The sequence below is a fragment of the Myotis davidii genome, unplaced genomic scaffold, assembly GCF_000327345.1.
Source record: "Myotis davidii unplaced genomic scaffold, ASM32734v1 scaffold11, whole genome shotgun sequence".
NCBI lineage: Eukaryota > Metazoa > Chordata > Mammalia > Chiroptera > Vespertilionidae > Myotis > Myotis davidii.
This window is the reverse complement of record NW_006285791.1, coordinates 1,797,818-1,819,809: the sequence shown is the minus strand read 5'-3', so window position 1 is coordinate 1,819,809 and position 21,992 is coordinate 1,797,818. Positions and strand designations below refer to the sequence as shown.

Genomic DNA, 21,992 nt, shown 5'->3' with positions numbered 1-21,992 from the left:
ATCCCCTGATCTGCCCTGCTCTGTGCATGACAGAGGAGAGCTCCCCAAACCCCTGATGGGCCCTGCTTTGTGTGTGACAGGGGCAGTGCCCCAACCCCCGAATCGGCCCTAACCTGAGTGTGACTGAGAGTGGCATCGAAACCTCCCAATCCTCCCTGCTCTGTGTATGACAGGGGGCGGTGCCCCAACTCCCCATCCAGCCCTACTGTGAGCCCGACCAGGGGCTGCACCTAGGGATTGGCCTGCCCTCTGCCACCCGGGAGCAGGCCTACGTCAGCAGGTCGTTATCTCCTGAGGGGTCCCAGACTGCGAGAGGGCACAGGCCGGGCTGAGGGACCTCCCCTTCCCCCCCGAGTGTACAAATTTTTGTGCACCAGGCCTCTCGTATATATATAAAAGCCTAAGCAACCAAATGACCGCTCAACTGGTTGCTATGACATGCACTACCACCGGGGGACAGATGCTCAATGCACACGATCAGGCTCCCTCCTGTGTGGATTGGGCCTGTGGGGATCAGGCTCCCTCCTGTCTGGATTGGGCCTGCAGGGATCAGGCTCCCTCCTGTCTGGATTGGGCCGAAACCAACTATCCAACATCCCCAAAGGGGTCCCGGATTGTGAGAGGGTGCAGGCCAGGCCGAGGGACCCCACTGGTGTATGAATCCGTGCACCAGGCCTCTAGTACATATTAGCAATAATGTAATTTTTCTCCCCAAATATTTTCAATCCATAGTTGGTTGACTCTGTAGATACGGAGGGCCAGTTATATATATATATATTTGTTTAGCTAAAGTGACTAATATCTACCAAAAATGTGATTGCCTTCTGTTCAGATCACAAAAGTAATAATTGTTAAAAGTATGTATCTCTTAATAGGATTAATATCCTATTTTTTTGTTGTTACTGCACTAATACAAATGTAACTTTAAGAAATGTTAAAAAGATGTTCATTATCTTGTGTCCCATTCCCTAGTGAATTATTTTAGAACATGTGCTTCCTGAATTTACATTTTTTATAATAGTAGTTCTTTTCTCAGTCTTTTAAAAACCATAGACCTTTAATTTAAAAAGTAAATAAATAAAAGCAAAAGTTTCCATTAGAATGCTAGACCTTTAACCTCTGTCCTCATTCAGTGAGCTTTACTGACATAATGCACCTGAAGACTCTCTCTGTGGATGTGGCTGGGAGCGAAGGTCGTCCTGAGTTCCGTGTAGTCACATAACCTTCACCTGAAAAGGAATCTTAGGCAGTCTTGAACATTTCTTTTCCATATCGCCTCACTCTCTTCTTTTTAAAAATATCAAGTAATATATATTTTTTATAAATTGGTCATTGGAAAACAGCATCTCAAAATATTATCAGTGTTAGCTCAGGTTTATGGATTTTCAACCTCTATAAATTTTATTATTCCTTTTTCATTGTTTTACAATTTTTTACAGGGATATGAATTTTATAAACATAAATAAATTAGCATTAACATAAAACAACCAAAGCAATGGTAAAGCAGCTGAATTATGTTTATGGAGTTATAATATCAAATAACCAGATGGGTTCAGGGATCAGTGAATCCAATTATCAGGTTCCAAAATTTATTTGATTTGGCCATTCTGTGCCTTTCACACCCTCTTCGAAGCATTTGAACATGGTCCTTAATATAAGTAGTTATGCAGAACAAAAAATTTTAATACATTTTATTTGGAATGTGTTGATACTTGTTATTTTTTATATTGCATATGCTGTTGATGTAGATTTTAAAATCAGCTTCATCACTGTTCTGTGTGTCATTGGTGTCATGGTTTTATTTCAGCATTCACTCTACACTAATATAGATAAAAGTTATTTGAGAAACTGAAATATTTCTATAAACAGGAATAACATTTATTTCAAAAAGCTTTTCATATGCTTCGGCTGTTCATGGCATCATTTTTTGTTCTTTTAAACAGATTTTTATCCCCTTTGTTCTGGTGATGTGTGCTTTTGAAGCCGTTCAATTAACTACCCAGTTATCATCAAAAAGGTAAGGTGAATATTTAAGAAACATTGGATTTGTACACTTTTTGGAAATGAGGATAAGCATTTGAGGGTATTTGGTGTGATTACTGTTAAGACATTGTAACATAGATTGTTTATTATAAAAATGAAAAAAAGATATTTTACCCTTTTAGAGTTCAATTTCATTAGAGGAAACCAGTTGATCAGAGCCTCTGGTAGACAAATACACTTTCTTAACAATGCAATGTTATTAGAATATCATTAAAGCTAATGAAGAGCCTCCTTACAAAATAGTAAAACATAAATGTTAAATTTTTTTGTGGTGAATGACTTGTATGTTATAGATATAACTGTGCCTATAAAACAAATAAGGGATATCAGTCTGTTTTGGGGATTATTTCTTAAATATGTATTAGACAAATCTATTAACATTATTTCACTTTGCATTTAACTGCAAAGTTAAATTAACATTTAACTCCTAAATGTCAATAATATACATTGTTTCTTAGTCTTGATTTTTACACATTTGACAATCAGAATGGAAAGTACTCTTTCTGAGTTTGGGGGAATTTCTGGAGCAATCAGTCTTCAGCAATCAAGCCTCTGGAAGAGAAGCTGTCAACTCTATTATTTTCTTTTTTACCCAATAAAATTGCCTTATCAGCACTGGACTGAAAGACACCAGATAAATATGAAGCTTTTTAGCAGTTCTGTTATTCTTGAATCAAACTAGCATATTCAGTGCTGAAAGAAGTAACTAATATTAGAATAAATTTGCATGTTCTTCTTGATGAGTTTAAGCTAGAACTGGGCTTAGCATATTATTATGCATGTGCCATAATAAAAAAAAGAAACATATTTTTTCCACTGTTTAAAAATAGTAGAAATCTGGTTTCTAGTTTTATTTTGTATATTTTTGCAGGATATTTACATAAAGTTAATATTGAAAGCATTTAAACCTTGTCAATATCACATAAAAGATAGTTACTTAGATGGAATAACCAGTAACTAATAGGTACTTTCTTGCATTTATTAATGGGTACATTTTTTAGAAGAGATTTTAATTAATGTTTAAATCAAAAGAGCTGGGGCATTATGGAGTGAGAAATAGAAGGCTCATCAAAATGAGTGCATGTATGCATATGTATATTTTTGTGTTTGTGTGTGTGTACACATGCACTCCTGTATACACATGTGTATTAACTATATCCTGAGACCAATGCAGTGAAAAACTCAACACAAAGGGAAAAACTGAAGCAAAGGTGACAAAGTTGAGGCTTTATAAATGTATTCTCTTTTGCTCTGGCTGGTGTGGCTCAATTGGTTGGAGCGCCGTCCTGTACACTTGAAAGGTTGTCGGTTCAATTCCCAATCAGGGCACATGCCCAAGTTGGGGGTTCATCCCTGGTTGGGGTGCATGTGGGAGGCAGCCAAATGATGTTCTGCTCTCACATCGATGTTTCTCTCCCTCTCCCACTCTCTCTAAAAATCAATAAAAAAAATTTTTTTTAGTAAAATAAATGATCCCACTTATACAGCATCTTGAAATGGCAAAATTAAAGAAACAGGGAACACATTATTGGTTCCCAGGGGTTAGGGACTGAGTAGGGCTCTGTGAGAGGAGGATAGGTGTGGCTGTAAAAGAGGATCATGAGGGAAGTGTAGTGATGGAAGCATTCTGTATCTTGACAGTATCAATGTCAATCTCCTGGTTGTGATACTGTACTGTTTTTGTAAAATGTTACCATTGGAGGAAACTGGGCAAAGGATACATAGGATTCTTCTAATATGAAAAGAGCTTTTGTCGAAAGTAATATTTTCAGAAGCAAAAATACAGAATATTGGGTTATTTGACTATTCTCACTTTTATTTTAATGTGCTTTAAAAATGTGCATGTTGTATTATGTGTAATTTTTCTTTTTTTTCTTCAGTCTTTTTCTCATGGTTCTCGTCATTTCAGACATTATGGCTTTGGTAAGACATTCTTGGATATTCAGTATAAATAAGATTGAGAAGCTAATTTAATCAAGATAAATATGAGTTCATTTCTGTACATGGAATCTTTAGATACTAAGTTATAAGTTCTGGAATAATGTGCACATATAAATTTCTTTCTTTCTATATGACATACAGTAAGAGTGCTCTTGTTAAAGTGTGAAAAGTGTTCTTGATTTATTTTTCTTGTGTTTGGTTTTTTTCTTTTTTTGAATCTCTCATGTTATACCTAGTCTTCTATGGTGCATTGTGTCTGAAAGAACTTCCATAGGAAGTTAACAGAAAAGCTAACTTTAGGTTTAGGCAATACATTATTTTTCTACTTGAAATGTCGATTATTTAACTATTTTCTCAGATGGAAAAAGAAAGAGAAAAGGAGGGAGGGAGAAGTGGAAGGAAAGGTAAATGGAGCTTTTCAAGTGGGAAGATGTTATCAAAATGGTAGCGCTAATAAATGAATTCAGAGTGAGGAGCGTGTAGGTGGGCCTTTTGTAAATGTCTTCTCTTTTGCCCTGGCTGGTGTGGCTCAATTGGTTGGAGCGCCGTGTGTTAACAAAAAGAACCTATTTTACCTGCAAGTTTAGGGGTTCCCAACCCAGGGTGTACCCTCAGGTTGGATGATTCACTAGATGGACTCACAGACTTCACTAGATGGACTCACAGACTCACTGAAGACAGCTATATTCACAGCTATGATTTATCGCGGGAAAGGATACAGATTACAATCTGCCCAGAGAAGAGACACAGAGGGCAGAGGCCAGGAGAGTCCAGGCGTCCAGGCTCAGAGCTCTGTCGTCCTCTCCCTGGAGAATCAGTACAGCACCCCTTTTTCAGCATCAGTGTGTGGCAATACACAGAGCACTGCCAGTCATTGTCACCAGAGCCTTGTGTCCATGCTGTTCCCATGGCTGACCTCTCATCTCCATGACAGTTCAGTGACCAAGGGCCCAGGCATGACAGTCCAAAGGCCCAGAAATCACCTCTCAGGAGCTGGGCAAGAGACAGGCCTCTCTTGGGATATGGTTAAGTCTTTACTGTGCTAATCCTACGTAGACGTGATTAGAGACAGCAATTGCAGTAACTTCTCACATTAGATTCCCAGTCACTTGATTTAGATGAGAGCATTTGTGTGTTGTATTGAACTGGATTTGCAGTACAGGCATACCTCACAGATATTTCAGGCTCAGTTCCAGACCACCTCAATAAAGCAACATCACGATAAAGTAAGCCATAATCTTTTTGCTGGGGGAGACTCTCTTGTCTTTAATTTATTTTTAAAAGGCACACACACACACAATCTGTGAAGCACAATAAAGTGAAGTAAAATAAAATGAGGTATGCCTCTATCTGTCTGAAATTGACCACACATAATAACGTTAGAGTAAATCAGCTTTCAGTTTTACTCACAAAGTGGCAATAGGCAAGACATATTAACAGAAGGGAATTCAAATTCTCTGATTTCAAATTTTATATAAAGAGTCAAATTGTTTAATTTAACTTAGAAAGTGATTCGTGTCTAGCTTCTGCTTACGCCATAGGCATCATCTCTCACCTGTCTCTCCTGTTTTCTCTACCCCAGCCACACCTTGGACCTGCCAAACTCTACCTGGACTGTTGGCAGTTATATAGTTTACTCCCTCTGTCAGAAACATATTTCTCACATCTCCCCAATCTCATCTTTCATGTGACTCTTACTTTCACTTAGATTTTTAGACTTTTTAATGAGCTGCTTTCCCTTATATTCCAGGCAGGGTGTGTTCCCCTTCTTCTCTGTCCCTTAATGGCCTAAGTTTTCTAGTGATCACACTCATATCTCTCTCTCTCTCTCTCTCTCTCTCTCTCTCTCTCTCTCTCTCTCTCTCTCACCCTCCCCGCGCCCTCCCCTCAGCCACACACACACACACACTTGGTAACTTGACTGCATCATTCACCGGATTAGACACCCTCTGAAAGAGCATTTACTTCCAGGACCTAACACAGTGACTAGCACATAGTAGGTGGTCAGTGAATATTGGTTGATGGATGGATGATATGATGATATGGCTTCTTTTCACTGAGGTCCTTGGTATTATTTAATGCCTTCTATAAAAGTTGATTTTCTTTATTTCTAGTTATTAACAAAATTCACTTTTGCATTCATTTGATTGAATGGTAATGCTATTTCTGGCTCTTAGATGATTGCACGTTTTAGTCAAAGCAAAAATTTAAATAAGAAACAAATTCTTATTGATTCCAGTCATATAGTGGTTCTGAGGCATCAGAAATCTGAAACACATAATCCTAAAACAACATTGTTTTTCCAACTAAATCAAACAGCCTTTGTTTTTCATGAAACCATCTTTTGTTTTATTTTACAGCATTTTTTCTTCTTGGTCAAGGATTATGGCAGCTGGCTTGATATTGGAACAAGGTATAGTATATATTCACACAGAAATTCTTAACAGTCCAGTGGAAAAAGTAAATTGATATCTTAGTATGTATGGAAGATGCCAAATTGATTTTTGAGATAAGCATAGCAAGTAACAGTTATTTTAAGCCTCAGGTAGTGAGACCTATCTCTCAAATTCTTGGCACTAACATATTCACAAATGTTTTCCTGGGATGACATGTGATCAGCTGTTAAGTGTGGAGAGAAGGACAGGACAGCAGGAAGGTGCAGGGACACAGCCTGAATCTGGGAGTTCAGAGATCACTCCAAAATCTATGTTCTCATCATCATTCCATCTCTCTTTAGAAAAATGAAACTGTTCAGTTTACAGTGTGAAATTTATTTGGCAGTTTTAATTGGAGGATGGGTTATTTTGCTACAAATTGGTATAATAATTAGTATTAAAAAGTCATTTATTTCCCAAAGTGTATTTTGAGTTGTAGGTATATTATTTCATTAATTCTCATGACAGTAATGCAAAGAAAATATAATTATTTCCATTTTACGGAGGATGATACTGGCTCTAAAAGATTAGGATTACACAATAATGTGACATAACTGTTTTATTCTTTTGCATTGTATATGCATTTAATATATAGATCATCTATAATAATAAAAGCATAATATGCTAATTAGACAGATGTCCTTCCAGACGACCTTCTGGACGAAGTCAGGGCTGCGAGGGAAGCCTGGGTCCCGGGGGCCAGAGGGAAGCTGCCGCGGCAGCCGGGGGAAGGAAGGGCCTACTGTTGCACGAATTTCATGCATCAGGCCTCTAGTTTCTTCAGAAAAAACATCACATAGTGGATACTCATAATGTGTAAAGTATTCTCAGGCATTGGCAAGGCCCCAAAAGTGAATGAAATTGCCAGCCTCAAGGCTTAGTGATGCCCTGTGGCTGGAGAGAGAGACTCACTCATCAGGATGTGGGGAATTTAAGCACTGAGTGGAGGGACCTAATGTGTAACTTGTGAGGGTGAGTGTCATTCCAGCCGGGAAACATCTGACTGACACCTGGCCCTGCATTTAGGGAGATTGTGGTCTAGCACAGACTCCGGAGCATGATAATTACAATGCAAGCAGCACCGGATAAAGGCTATGTGAATACTGAAGGGAGGCCAAGGCCACTTCAGGCTTCAGTGACTGAAAAAGCTGTGCAACGTCTGCATTTAAGCTGGGCCTTCAGTGGAGGATATAATTTCAATTAGTGGACTCAGAGGTTTGCAAAGAGTATTTTAGACAGACAGAATGGATATGGGCAAAGCTATTGAGGTGAAAAAGCCCAATGCATGTGTTTGTGAAGTGGGATAAATTACTTGGATTTCAGAAACCATACGTTTTCTAGAAATTTCTAGAAAGCATCCTTTGAGACCCTTAAATTGGACTCCCTGCATACAAAGCAACAGTGTACATTCTACTGGCCTATAAGTGAGGAGCCATATTTTTTGGTTCTACTTGAACTTTGGTATTTTGGATGTTACTTTCACGAGTGAATCATTGCCTGGGAGTTAGGAATCTTGACCGCCTTTGTTAAACAAGTTTACTCCAGGGTGAGGTCGGGGAGTGAGGGAAGGGACTGTGTCTGGAAGTGGAGGCACTGGCTGAGTTAGCACTGCCAGGGTCATTACAGCGTTGTCATATGGGTGCCTGGTGTCACAGTCTTAACAGCCAGTCTTCAGTTCTCTTTCCATTCCCTGGAAGTCACTCTGTACTGCCAGACATAGACATGGCTTTTTCCTGCGTCCTGCAGTTTCACCTCCTATGTTGGGAGGCCCTTCACTAACTTTCACTCTCATTTTCCTAGATAGATTTTTTTTTCTTTTTAAAAAATTATGGTGATGTTTGGGTCAAATAAACTCACAAAAATTCTTTTTAAAAAACACCAAAAAATTATTCTATATAATAAAAGTATAATATGCAAATCAGCAGAATAACTGGTTGGCGGGGGGTGGGGCCAGTGAGCAGGCAGCGCCAAGACCAGGCAAGGTGCATGCCAGCGGGCAGAGGGAGGGGATGGCAATGGGCGGGATGGCCAGTGGTGACAGAGGGGTGATGGGGGGGGGGCGGCCGCTCACCGGTGCTGTCTTCTGATCAGCCTGCCCAGTCGCCTCCTGCAGAGGGAGGCCAGACTGCAGCTTAGGCCTACTTGGGGACTGGGTCTAAGCCATCAGTTGGACATCCCCTGAGGGCTTCCGGATTGTGAGAGGCACAGGCAGGGCTGAGGAACCCCTCCCCCGAGTGCACGAGTTTTTGTGCACCAGGCCTCTAGTGATTATATATATGTCATAAGATTTACCGTCTTAACCATTTTTAAGTGTGTATTTCAGTATTAAGTATACTCACATTGTGCATGCAACCTCTAGAACTTTTTTATCTTGCAAAACTAAAAATTCCTTATTTGCCCCGACCCCAGCCCCAGGCAACCGCCATTCTCTTTTCTGTCTCTATGAATTACGCTATTCTAGGTACCTTATCTAAGTGGAATTACACAATATCTGTCCTTGTGTCACTGGCTACTTTCACTTAGCATAATGTTCTCAAGGTTCAGCCATGTTGTAGCATGTGTCAGGATTTCTTTCTGTTTGAATCCTGGATAACATTCCATTGTATGTATATGCTAGGGATCCAGTGCACGAATTTGTGCACCTTGAAAGGAACTGTGGGCTGCAAGGCTGTGATGGGCACAGGGGCGGGTCTAGGCCCATTCTTTGTGCCCCCGATCGGCCCCTCCTGCTGCAGCCCCCAGTCCCCTGTCTGCTGACAGCCCCGCTCCTGCTGTTGCCGCTCCCACGTGCTGACAGTGCCAGCCCCGCTCGCACCCGCTGATGGCGCCGAGCAACTGGAGCCAGTGCTAGCAGCGGGTGTAAGCAGGGCTGGCGCTATCAGTGGGTGCGAGCAGGAGCGGCTGCCCCGAACTCCCCTCAGGAGCAGGGGGAGGTGGAGAAGCCCTCAGGAGCAATTGGGGCCTGCAGCTGCCAATCGCACCAGCTGAGGTGCTGAGTGATCGGGACTGGTGATGGGCGCCGGCAGAGAGTGGGATTGGTAGCTCTGGTACCAGCTGCGAGTGCAAGTAGGGTTGGTGCTGGCAGTGGGTGCAAGCGGCAGCACCAGCAGCGGGTGCAAATGGGGCTGTTGCTGGCAGCAGGTGCGAGAGGCGGCTGCCGGCCCCAATCACTCCTCAAGAGCTGGGGGAGGTGGAGAAGGCCTGAGGGGCAATCGTGGCCAGCAGCCGGTGCTTGCACCCACTGATGGCACCAAGCAATTAGGGCTGGCGCCAGGCACCGGCAGTGGGTGCAAGCAGCGACTCCGGCGCCAATAGCGGGTGTGAGCAGAGCCGGGGTTGGCGCTGGCAGCGGGTGTGAGTGCTGGGTGGGACTGCGGTGCGTAGGAGCAAAGAATTTTCAGTAACCACCAGAGGCATACTCCGATGACAGCGACCGGTGCCCCGCCTTGGTCTGGCACCCCCACTCACCTGCTCCACCATCCTGCTGCGGCCAACGCCTGCCATGTTCCGCACACGCCTCCTGGTAGTCAGCGCACGTCATAGCAACCGGTTCTGTTGTTCCAATGTTTGGTCTATTTGCATATTAGGGTTTAATATATATAGTTCGTTTTGTTTATCCTTTCATTTATCAGCAGATACTTAGGCTGCTTCCACCCTTTGGTTATTGTGAATAATGCTGCTGTGAACATGGGTGTGCATTACCTATTTGAGTCCCTACTTTCAGTTCTATCAGATATATGTACCCAGAAGTAGGATTGCTGGATCATATTGTAGTTGTAGTCTTAATTTTTTGAGAAACCGCCACAATATTTTCCATAGGAGTCATACCATTTTACATTCCTACCAACAGTACACAGAGTTCCAATTTCTCTACATCCTCGCCAAACCTTTTCTGCTTCCATTTTTGTTTTGTTTTGATATCGTCATCCTGATGGGTGAGAGGTGTAGCTCATTGTAGTTTTGATTTGCATTTCCCTAGTAATTAAACTTGTTGAACATTTTTCATATACTTGTTGGCCATTTGTATGTCTTCTTTGGGGAAATATCTATTCAACTTCTTTGCCCATTTTTAAGTGGGTTTTGGCTTTTTATTGTTTAGCTGTAGGAGTTCTTTATATACTAGTTTTCTGCATATTAACTCCTTATCAGATATATGATTTACAAATATTATCTCCTATTCTGTAGGTTGCCTTTTTCCTCTGTTAATTGTGTCCTTTGATGCACAGGAGTTTTTAATTTTGAGGTAGTTCAGTTTAGCTATTTTTATATTTGTTACCTGTGTTTGCTTGATCATCTTTAACAAAGGCTTTGATCCATTGCAAAACTTGCACATAACATCTACTATGATGTTCTTCTTGGTACTTGTATGGTACCTCTGGCCCTATTCCTTGCACTCCTTTATACAACTATTGTGGGAATAAAGTGTTCATCAGAGAGGAAATAATAGCAAAAAGCAAGGCTGCGGAGGCATAAAACAAACCGTGGGCATCATTCAAACTGAGGGAAACAGCATGAGCATTAGCACCCGAAGCCTGAGAAAGCTGTGATGGCCCTCTCGCAGTACGAGCCCTGAGAAAACGATGTGAACTCGTTTGTCAGTACTTTACTGAGTTGTGACACATATTAAAATACTATGTAATTAATGCTAGACCGGGTAAGAACTGCTGTGGAAACATTTGTGGGTTTTTACTATGGGAGCTGACTTACACCTACTGTGACCCTGTGTCCGGGTTCACCTGGAACAGCCCTGGTTTATGCTTATTGTCCTAGTGTATTCATGACACAACATTAAAAATCCAAAGTGGATGGGAAGGTGATAAAGGCACAACTGGTTAATGAGTTATGTGAAGCCTCAGTTTATTTCACTCTCAATGCTTCATCTTCACAGGTCTAAAGCCCATAAGTTATATGGGGTGCTCGCCCTGGGAGACTTCTCGAAGGCAGATTTAATAGAGGATTCCAGAGCTCAGTTCTGCTCACCAGGCTGAGACATTGATTAGCCAGCACAAATTCCCCATGCACTTTCCTGGCCATTCCCGCTGAAATTTCTCCAGGCCTGCTTTTGTCTTCCCTATTTCTTATTGTTCTGTCCCAAAGATGCCCACTTAATGAAGGGAGGTGAATACAGAAGGCAGGGTAGAGAGTGAAAGGGGTAAGGATGGGGAAACAAAATGAAGTCTGCGTTAGTGAAATGGACTTTCCAAAGGGATTGTCCCAGTTGATGCTGCAAGGTGAGGCTTTTGCTGCTGCTGCTGCTGCTGCTGCTCTTGTCCGTAAGTTAGAATTCTAGAACTTTCCCTGTGTTTCCCATACAACAGAATTAGCATATACTGCTGCAAGTATGCGGTACAGGTCTACAATTAAGAGTGTTTCATGCATCTTTGTAAGCATCTGAGTGCTAGGGAAAGGCTTTGCTAATGGGGGGAAATATGCTTTAAGACTCAGAATTGCAGCATTATATAATAGGGTTCACATATCAAAATTTCATTATTCTGCCTGGCCAGTGTGGTTCAGTGGTTGAGCATCGACCTATGAACCAGGAGGTCATGGTTTGATTCTCAGTCAGGCCTCATGCCCGGGTTGTGGGCTTGATCCCAGTCTGGGGCGTGCAGGAGGCAACCGTTCAACGTTCTCTCTCATCATTGATGTTTCTATCTCTCCCTCTCCCTGCCTCTCTGAAATCAATAAAAAACATTTTTTTAAAAACTTCATTATTCTATTTTTCCTGCTCTTTATTTGTGAGAGTGTTGCTTTTAAGTTCTGGTTTTCTAATTATTCCTATGTGAATGTCTGTTTGAAAAGCTGAGATGCTTCTTGTCACATTACAGATATTATTAAGCTTATTGGGGTTCCCTTAGTGGGAACCAGGTAATCTGAACTGCACTCCTACATTGGCCTCCCTTTGCGACAGATTTTATTTCCCAGCTCCTTTGTATCAGTGATACTGTTTATAACGTCAGCCATTTCATGCCTATTATTCACAGCAGTGGAATATTGTCCTACTATCCTTACTAATGTTTTGCTTTATAAAACAGAAATGGCGAGAGTGTGTCCCAGCATTTTGGAGAAGAATGGGAGCTAGCCACCCCCATTAACATAGTTTCACTTGTATTGGGAATGTTTACAGTGTCAGTGTGGTGACCACAGCCAGTTTTCAAGTCGGTTTGAAAGATTCCTCAGCTATTAGTTTTGGGTTAATAAATAGTTTCTTTAAAAATAAAGGCCAGAGTACGAGGGCATGAGACAGTGTATCTATTTATGGGGGTAGTCCAATAGGTTTCAAATGCATCTTCAGAGCAGATTTTACCAGAATGAAATTGAGGCTCTTGAAAGGGTGACTGCAGTCAATATGATCAACGGAAACAGGCTGTGAGTTCAGTGTCTGGGGAGAAACTATGGTACCAGGGCTGCTGTTGACGGCCGTGTGAAAAATGTCCTGCCCGGCCATAAAACTGTGCTGGGCTATGACAGCTATAATTTTCTTCTGATCTTTCACACTGTCTCTTCATTCATAGCAGGTCATAAACTTTGCAGAGTATAACCTTTTATATGGCGCACTGAGAGAGGAAAAAATGCCTTTGAGGTAATTTTCATAAAACATTTAAATTTATGTTCTAAATGTATTTGATAGGAAGTGAATTGTAGTTTCATTTGATAGTGGTGTTGATTTGGACTTTGTTTTCTACACTCACTATTGTTATACCTTATTAAAATACAAATGACAGCTAAAATATCTTCTCTCTTTAGATATAATTAAAATTTCTGACTGTACTCAATAATATGTTAAAATCATCCTAAATGTAATTACTAAGTACCATAAAATATCTCTACTCTTATAAATGAATACCAAGCTTTATTAAAATCAATAATTCTCAATCTTTTACTTAACCAGTACATCTGGCAGATATGACCTGCCTAGTACACTGACTGGGGAGAATACAGCCAACCTTTTATCACTGCTATACAAGTTGAAGAGGCCTGCCTGGTGATTCCATATGCTCTTCAGACTCAATCTCTCTACCATCACACATGTACACCTTGAAAATCACTGATTTAAATAATGTCAAAATAGTCATGGGGGGAGAGTGGGAACAGGAATTCATTTCAAGTTGAAATTTGGTACCCTTTAACTCTCTGTGCTGAGATGACACAGACTTGATAGATGGGAAATATCAGGAGCTGAATGCCTTAAGGCTCGATTGCATGAAGATAATGAGTTTTACAACTGTTCCCTACCAATAACATTAGCTTAAATGAGCCAGGAGTCAGTCATTTCAGGCCATTGTAAGGAAATGAGTGATCTGATGAGAAAGTGGAACTTGGTTTATGGTCAAGGAATGGGTTTGCATTCTGCTAATGTAAGAAACATTCAGTCAAACCTGTGAAAAAAATTTTGTGAGTTTATTTGAGCTAAACTCTTGACAAATGACAGGAAGCAGAATCTCAACGGACTGAGATAATGCTCTGGAAAATGGCAGTTTTACACCTTGTTTTATACATTACAATCAGAAGAGGAGATGTAAATGGGCTACATGAAATCCCTTGGAGATAGATTAGGGAGAAAGCAAAGTGGGGGAAAGCACTGGGGTTGGATAAAAAGTAAAATGATAGACACATACTTCTTTTACTTAGGTTGGTGCAGGATAGTTAAAGTCAACAATTAGGTCAATAACAATGAGGGGATTTGTGGGCTCCACAGAGGGTTGCCTGTGCTTTGAGGGGTCCAAAATAAAGAAAATTACTTTGACATCCCAATAATATGTTATCATAGATGCAAAAAGAGAATAGACAGGCTCAGTTAAGACCTTCATCAGGGAAGATACCAGTCTAGGACATGACTACCCACCATAAACGGCTTTTTAGTTTAAAAAAAATTAATTTCAGGCCATCCTTTGTGGTTACTTTAGGTCTCTGAGTTTGCAAGGCTGCCATGCAGGCCTTCCCTGAGCTAGTCAAGTTAGCATATAGCCCCTTTTTGTTCACATGTTTATGATTTCTATTTTAGGGGAGTTTGATTTCACTCCAGATTTAACCTGCTTGGATAATGTAAAACAAAAGAAGTTTCTCTGATTACAAATTACTTGTTTTTTTAAAAATATATTTTTTATTGATTTCAAAGAGGGAGAGAGAGAGAGAAACATCAATGATGATAGAAAATCAGTGATTGGCTGCCTCCTGCACATCCCCTACTGAGACTCAAGCCTGCAACCTGGGCATGTGCCCTTGACTGGAATTGAACCTGGGACTTTTCCTTCCACAGGCCAATGCTCTATCCATTGAGCCAAACGGACTAGGGCACAAATTACTTGCTTTAATAGCTTATTTAATAAATAGTAATCAAAGACCCACAAACCTTGTATTGGACCTCAGAGATGCAGTGGGGGAAGAAAGAAAGACCATCACCCCAGTCTCTATGGCAGTCTAGGGCAGGGGTCACAAATCCAATATCCTATCACGTGTTTATTTTACAATAAAAACAAATAAAAGTTTCAGAAATCCTACTTAATGTTAATATTTGTCTAGCAATTAAGGATCTGATTTTATTGTTTTCTTTTTTAGGTCAGGAGCCTACCCTAGACCAGACCCTGATTTCTAACAGTTCTAATTTCTGTTTTTTAGTTAATCAACTCTTCCTTTCTACTGCAAGTTTATTTTATAAGATGAACCTAGAGAAACATTCCAAATGAGAATGTCCTAACCAGTGTCTTTCCAAAGGCAATCTCACCAAACTATAAAGCTTTCCAATCATAGGTTCTTGCTTACAAGCTGTAACATCACCAAAAAATAAAAATAAAATCTGCTCAGAGTAGGGAAACCCTTCTGTCCTGGCCTTGGGGGGCCTTGCCTGTGGGCAACCACCTGACAGCATGCGAAGCTTTGCCTGGTTTGGCCAAGGCCAACGATTGACATTTGGGGTGCTATCCACCTAGTGAAGTGGAGTTACCAAAAGGTGGGAGGGAGACCTGTCAGGCTCCTTTCCCTTTCCCCTTAATCTCCTTGTCCCTGAAAGTAATCGTCCTGTTTTACTCAACTGGGCCAAGACAAGTTCTCTGAGGCTAACCCTGGGAGCCAATCCTGGAAGGCGCTCCTATCACCAGCACCCGGAGGACCTGTTTGCTGGGGGTAGAGGCCAGGATAGGGGAGAAAGCATGGCCTCCCTCCATCAAGCCAGCCTCTTATAGGCCTGCCCAGACATCTCCCTCCTGTTGAAGATGTGAAACGTGAATCTGTTATAAAGGCAGATAGTTAAATGCAAGTCTGGTAGGCTTTGTAAATAAATAACGTGCCAATCTGCACGCGTATCAGTGCGGGGGTGGGAGGGGGAGGGCTCTGCTGTATTGTATGTTTGTCAGATCTATATCCTAAATTTCTTCCCATACTTCTAAATTTATCATCAAACCATGTTCTGTGTAGGCAGTACAATTTCTGTGTTTAAAAGACAACTGAGAATTGACTGTTGCTGGTAGACAAGAAATGGGACTGAGTAATTTTAAGAGTATTCATTATTCTTTTTCTGAAAGTCAGGGAGACACTAGCTTTGACGCTGAGATTAATAAAGAGATGTGGGTTTTTGTTTTCTCCTTTGTTTAGATTCCTTGACTAAAACTTTCACTTCACTGAATTTGAATTTGGGTAACATTTTTCTTTCCTTGTGGCTGGTAGTTTTGTCAGAGTACCTGTAACTTACGTCAGAGTGTAGACTGGCGTGCTCTGGAGTGTCAGGATACTTAACCAGGGACATGTTGGGGAGTTTGTGAATATTGTTCAGAGGATCCAAGAATTAGGGAACATTATTTTTTCTAAAAGCTAGATTTTGAAATTCAGTTTCTAAATTCAGTCTGTGACAAAGACACAGACAGTCAATGCTAATACCAGTCAGACATTTTTATAACATGCTCCAGTTGTTGGAGACATCTCAAAATATTACTTATGTTCATCACCATTTCTATTACGGATTTGTTTCTTAACATTTTAATATCTGTTTCAAAGTCAGTGGCATCCTTTGTAATTCTGTGTACACAATCATTAGTTAGAAGAATCTTATGCTCTTCCTCATGTGTGTTCTCTCTGCCTGTGACACCTTTGTCTCTTCTGCAGCATCAGCCACTACGTGATTGTCATGTGCATGACCATCGTTCTGGTGTTTCTCAATGGCCTGGCCCAGCTGCTTACCACAAAGAAACTCGGACTGTGTGGCCAACCTAAAAGCCACCTCATATGATGTCACCGAAGCATCCTTACGCATCTGGGTCCTGTTTCTCATTCTCCTTTGAAATTAAAAGCTTATCAAGGATTCAGAAGGAAGATGGGTTTTGATGTGTGGTACATTCTGCTCCTATAAAGAAAATTACACGTGGAATTCTGAACTTACAGGTTGTCTGGAATAAAGGAGCTTCCATTTTCTTTAGTTTCTGCATGTGTTAAATTTAAATAGTGATTATGTCTGTGGAAAGCCTGGTAAAGCATTCTCCAGGTTCATGTTTTCCCTTGAGCTGGCAGCTCTTCTTTCTGACAGTTCAGAGCACCTATAACCATCTGGTCCCCAACCTTACGGCTCCCCGTATCAGCAGAGGAGAAGCGCTCTTGGGGCGGGGGGGAGTGGGGGGCGCCTCCCCATCACTTGCCGAACCAGTGCAAGGGCTGAACCTGATCGAAATCTCCAGGTGGCACCATCAATATTTATCAAGTCTCAGAACTGGTTTTGCAGATAATTCAAACTACTAAACGGTAACACCAGGAAAACTATCAGGATGTGTTATTTAAATTTACTAAAGCTTCCCTAGAAAACAATGTTTGCAGGTGTTTGTAATTTTTCTTCAGAATGCAACAATATTATCTTAAGCATCTTAGTGCTGTTTCCAAGCTTTTCAAAGTCAGCCATCTAGATGCAGGTTTGACCTTCACTTTTTTCTTTTTTATTTCTGGATTCTCATGGAATTCCTGGAGATAGAAAAGTAGGAAATGCTTGGTGTTCATGTGTTATCCATCGAGGGGTAGGGGGATGCATAGAAGGATTTGTTTTTAATTATAGATTCAGTATTTGTTAACCCCATAGCTTTTACCATGTATTGGTTCGACAGAATTCTTTAAATCCATGGTTAAACTTTCTGACAATATCATACAAATCAGAGTTAAAATTGCTTCTCTTTCTGTTTGTGAGATTCTAACCCAAAGGCCTAAAGTCATCTAATTAAATTTAAATTTCTATTTGTAAACTCATTCTTATGGACAGAATATTTTGAGAGTAATTTTTATTTGGCTTTTTCATCAAGGGACCTTTGCTTGTCACTGTAGAGTTGGCCTTTTGTTCATGGTCTATCAGTAGATTTTGGCTAGTACTAAGTTTCACTGGTCTGAGTCCCATTTTTACAAAATAATTGCTTTTGAATTAATTTATAGCATTTCTAACTCACATTAATGACGAGGCCCTCTGCAAATAAAGTTTTCACATTGGCAGGTTTGTGAACGAACACAATTTAGAAGATTCAAAAATCAGTTTGGCAATATGGACTTTCTTAATTTCTGTTTATGATGAAGTATAATTATAATTTATTTATGATAGTACTTCATGGTATACCAGCAAAAGCATTCCAGTATAAAAGAAAAGAAAGGTGTATTTTTGTCATTGTAAGACCTCATGCCTCAGTTTGCACTGTAAAATCTAGGGGCACCACTGAGGCGTGTCGGTGGCAGACAGTGACATGGGCAGAGAACCACCAACTTCCTCATTGTCTGAAAGGATTTTTAATCAGTTTTTCCACAGCTCAGAGAAAATGGACTTTATAAACACTTAACTCTTTTTATATCATTTTTGCCTTTTCCTTTTTCCAGAGTTTTAGAGGAATTAATGAATAATTTATTACAACACTGTAAAAGGTGCTCGGTGCTTTATCTTTATTTTGCTCTTCACAATATATCTTTGTCTTCATATTGTTTTGAGTCAGAGTGAGTTTACAAAGCAGGAGTCCACGCCTGCAGCCACAGGCTTGCCTTGCTGCACTGTCTGGATCCCTCAGAATCCCCGGCATCTGCCACATGGGCCTTTTCTGTTGCTCAGCTTATCAAATATTTTAAAGTGTTTTGAAATGCTTATTTTTGTATTGAATAAAAGAAAAAATAAAGAAGAGATAAGTAAAATGTATTTCTGTTTAAGGCATTTACATTTTCATTTTGACTATGAGTACCAGATTTCCAAATCAAGACTTACACATTTGCCGAAAAACACTCCTTAAGTTAGGAATTGCTGTGAGAATTAAGTGGGTGTATCCAGTTAGGAAAATATTGAACCACAAAAAGGCCGTGCTGTGCCCCATGCACCGAGACACAATTTTGGAGGACACCCGAAGGACTTAGAAAGGTAACTGCAGCCTGTCCATAACTTACCAAGTAGATGACATAATAGAAAGGGTTCTCTGATCGAATACATTTGAGAAACAGTGGGTCAAAGTTACACAGGTGTCTTTATGGTAGTACTTAGGGATTTAACTTGGTATATGCATTGAGATAGCAGTATGCCAAAAATGCCCACTTGCTTGACCATAGACCCTACCTCAAAGTCTCTCTTCCAACTGGTAAACACTTCTGAAATGTTCCCATATACTGACTTTGCACTTAAATCCCCAGTTTGTCATACTGTTTTGAAAAAGGCTGTTGTGTGTTTAATTGAATCTTATTTTCCTGAGAGCTAGAAAACTGTTTTCATTTTTACCCTTAATGTGGGAAAACTTTAAAATGTACTAGCAAGTTTCCCTGCCTCTCTCTAAATTATGGCTGTTCTCATCTGGTCATTCCTGTGAGAACCTTCAGTACATCCTCAGCAGCCCTGTTAGAATTTGTGCCAGGCATTGTTCTGCTTTATAAATATTAACCTAGCCCTAACCGGTTTGGCTCAGTGGATAGAGTGTCGGACTGTGGACTGAGGGGTCCTGGGTTCGATTCTAGTCAGGGGCAAGTACCTTGGTTGCGGGCACATCCTCAGTGGGGAGTGTGCAGGAGGCAGCTGAATCGATGTTTCTCTGTCATCGATGTTTCTAACTATCCCTCTTTCTCCCTTCCTCTCTGTAAAATATCAATAAAATATATTTAAAATAATAATAATAAATAAATAAATATTAACCTATTTTATCCTTGTAACCTGTGAAGGAGATTATACCATTTTACAGATGGGAAAACTGAAACACAGGATGATTATAAATAACTTGCCCAAGATTCCCACCACTAGTAGGAGGCTTTCAAAAAACAACAACAACACATTAATAGTTTACTCCTAATATCCTATTCTGGAATCAGCACAGGAGCATTTATGGGTTTTTGCTTCTGAAAATGTAGTCACTGTGCCTAAGCAGCTGATGTGAAAACTAGACTTCTCAGTTGTGTGCGGGTAACCAAGTATAAATGGTATAACTAGGAAATATACTTTTGAAGTTGCCTATATGTATACAAATGGCATGGGGCACTCTGGCACCAAATCTTTAACATTCATTTTGAGGCAAATGGCATATAAAGCAAAAAGAAGTGTTTCCTTCCTTTTGAAAGGAAGTGAATATTGGCTGTCTGTTTTTAAGCACTTGGAAGTTGTTTAAAGACCTAGAAGCCCAGAGTACACTTAGTATAGTGGCTTGAATGGTACACCCCCAAAAAGATATGTCCACATCCTAACCCCAGAACCTGTGAATGTGACCTTATTTGGAAAAAAGGTCATTGCATATATAATTAAGGGCCTTGAAATGAGGTTGTCCTGGATTATCCAGGTGGGTCATAAATCCAATGACAAGTGTCCTAATGAGAGAAGAGAAGAATATACAGATGCAGAAACGGCCATGTGATGCTGAAGGCAGAGTTGGGAGTGATGCTGCCACAAGCCAAGGAGCATGGAGCCACCAGAAGCAGAAGAGGAGGAAGGCTCCTCCCCTAGAGCCTTTGGAGAAAACGCGTCCTGCCACTACCTTGACCTAGGACTTCTGGCCTGGGACTGTGAGAGGATACATTTCCATTGTTTTAAGTTACCCAACTTATGATAATTTCTTGAGCAGTCCTTTTTTTAAAATTGATTTTTTGAGAGAGAGAGGGAGAGAGAAACACCAAGCATTGATTTGTTGTTCGACTTATCTATGCTTTCATCAGTTACTTCTTGATTGTGCCCTGACCGAGGATCAAACCCAAAACTTTGGTGTATCGGGACACACTCTAACCAACTGAGCTACCTGACCAGGACCAATAATGCCTTATGACAGTTCTAGGAAGCACGCGTTTGGGGAGATGGATGTTCAGAATCATCAGCTACGTGCTGATGGCATGACAACCTCATCATTCCAGGTCACAAATTTAAGTACCCTAGTGCAATTCACCCTGCCCTGTGAATATAAAAATATTTGCACATAAACCTGAAGGTAGTTAATTACTCTTTCATGTCTCCATTGCTGATGATTTGGCTTTTCTGGAACATTCTTGCCATATTTTCCTGGAAGTAGTGAAGTCCTTACTATTTTCCCTTCAATATTTTTGGTATCTACGTGTCAGGACTTGAAATGATGAAGTTGAAAGCTTGTGTGAAGTCTGGTTGGCGTTTAATGTTGCCCGGAGGGGCCTGCTTGAGAAGAGCCACCCTCCCCACCGCTGCCACATCTCTGGCCTCGTCCAGACTGCGGAGGAACTTTCCCACAGCAGCCCTGCACATGAGTCCTCCCGGTGTTGATCCAGACTTGGCAGAGTTTAGACGTGCCACCGCAGGCCCGTGACAGGGCCTGGCACTCTCACAGGAACATTCCCTGGGCCTGGAGTGAAACCTGCCTTTGTTAAGCTGTGAGTCTGGTATAATGTTAACTGACATTCTGCTTTGTAAGATCTTATCTCATGTCAGTCTGCTGGCAGCAGCTGCTGTCCTAATGCTTCCAGGACCTCGGAGGCTGACCAAACTCACGGGGTCTGAGATGGAAGAATAATGAGATGAGGGCCTGTTAACCATCCTCTGAGTCTCTGCATTTGAGAGCTTGTGTGATGGGCTCCCTGGTCCCTGTCATGTACCCGGTAAACCTGCTCCTCCAGGAGGCTGCTGACTCAGAGACAAAGCTGGCTTCCTGCGTTCAGCCCGGTGCAGTGAACACTGGTGTGAACTGCAGATGTGCGACTCCAGTCGCTGCATTGGCTGTCTAACTAAAGGCCGGTCAGTGCCTTTTCCTGCAAAGGACTTTGCCCTCTCTCCCCATTCCTGGTTGTTCCTCCCCTTCTCCCACCCCCCAGCTGTTGTGACTGGCAATTTGTAGCTCTGGCCTTGCTCTTGAAATGCATCTTGAGGTGCAGCAGTCACCAGTACCAACACCCCATTCCCCACCTCATCAAATTCAACTTTTGCAGATTGAGCCAGGTCAACTGGTTATCAACAGAGCAATGAATTTTCCTTCAAGAAAAGTCACTTCCTTCCATGCATTTACCATCCTTCCCTCCCTCCCTCTTTTGTAGCTCCCTTCATTGAGCCCTTGTGCGTCCCCTCTGAGGTTGGATTAAGGGACCTACAATGGTCAGAGATCCCACCCTGACTTTACACTCACCCTCTCAGGCTCTGCAGATGGACAA

The 21,992-nt window shown here is 41.2% G+C and overlaps 1 protein-coding gene across 2 annotated transcripts in view; it reads left to right on the top strand.

Annotated features, from left to right (window-relative positions):
• PIGN (phosphatidylinositol glycan anchor biosynthesis class N) overlaps nt 1-16,827 on the top strand; it is a 75,466-nt gene extending 58,639 nt beyond the window's left edge. For both annotated transcript variants that reach the window (XM_006756796.2, XM_006756794.2), the window contains 4 exons: nt 1,944-2,017; nt 3,924-3,966; nt 6,345-6,397; nt 16,518-16,827. In XM_006756796.2, the coding sequence (XP_006756859.1) occupies nt 1,944-2,017; nt 3,924-3,966; nt 6,345-6,397; nt 16,518-16,641 (294 nt within the window). In that variant the 3' untranslated portion in view covers nt 16,642-16,827. The remainder of the gene's footprint in view (nt 1-1,943; nt 2,018-3,923; nt 3,967-6,344; nt 6,398-16,517) is intronic.
• Nucleotides 16,828-21,992: the final 5,165 nt, after the last annotated feature.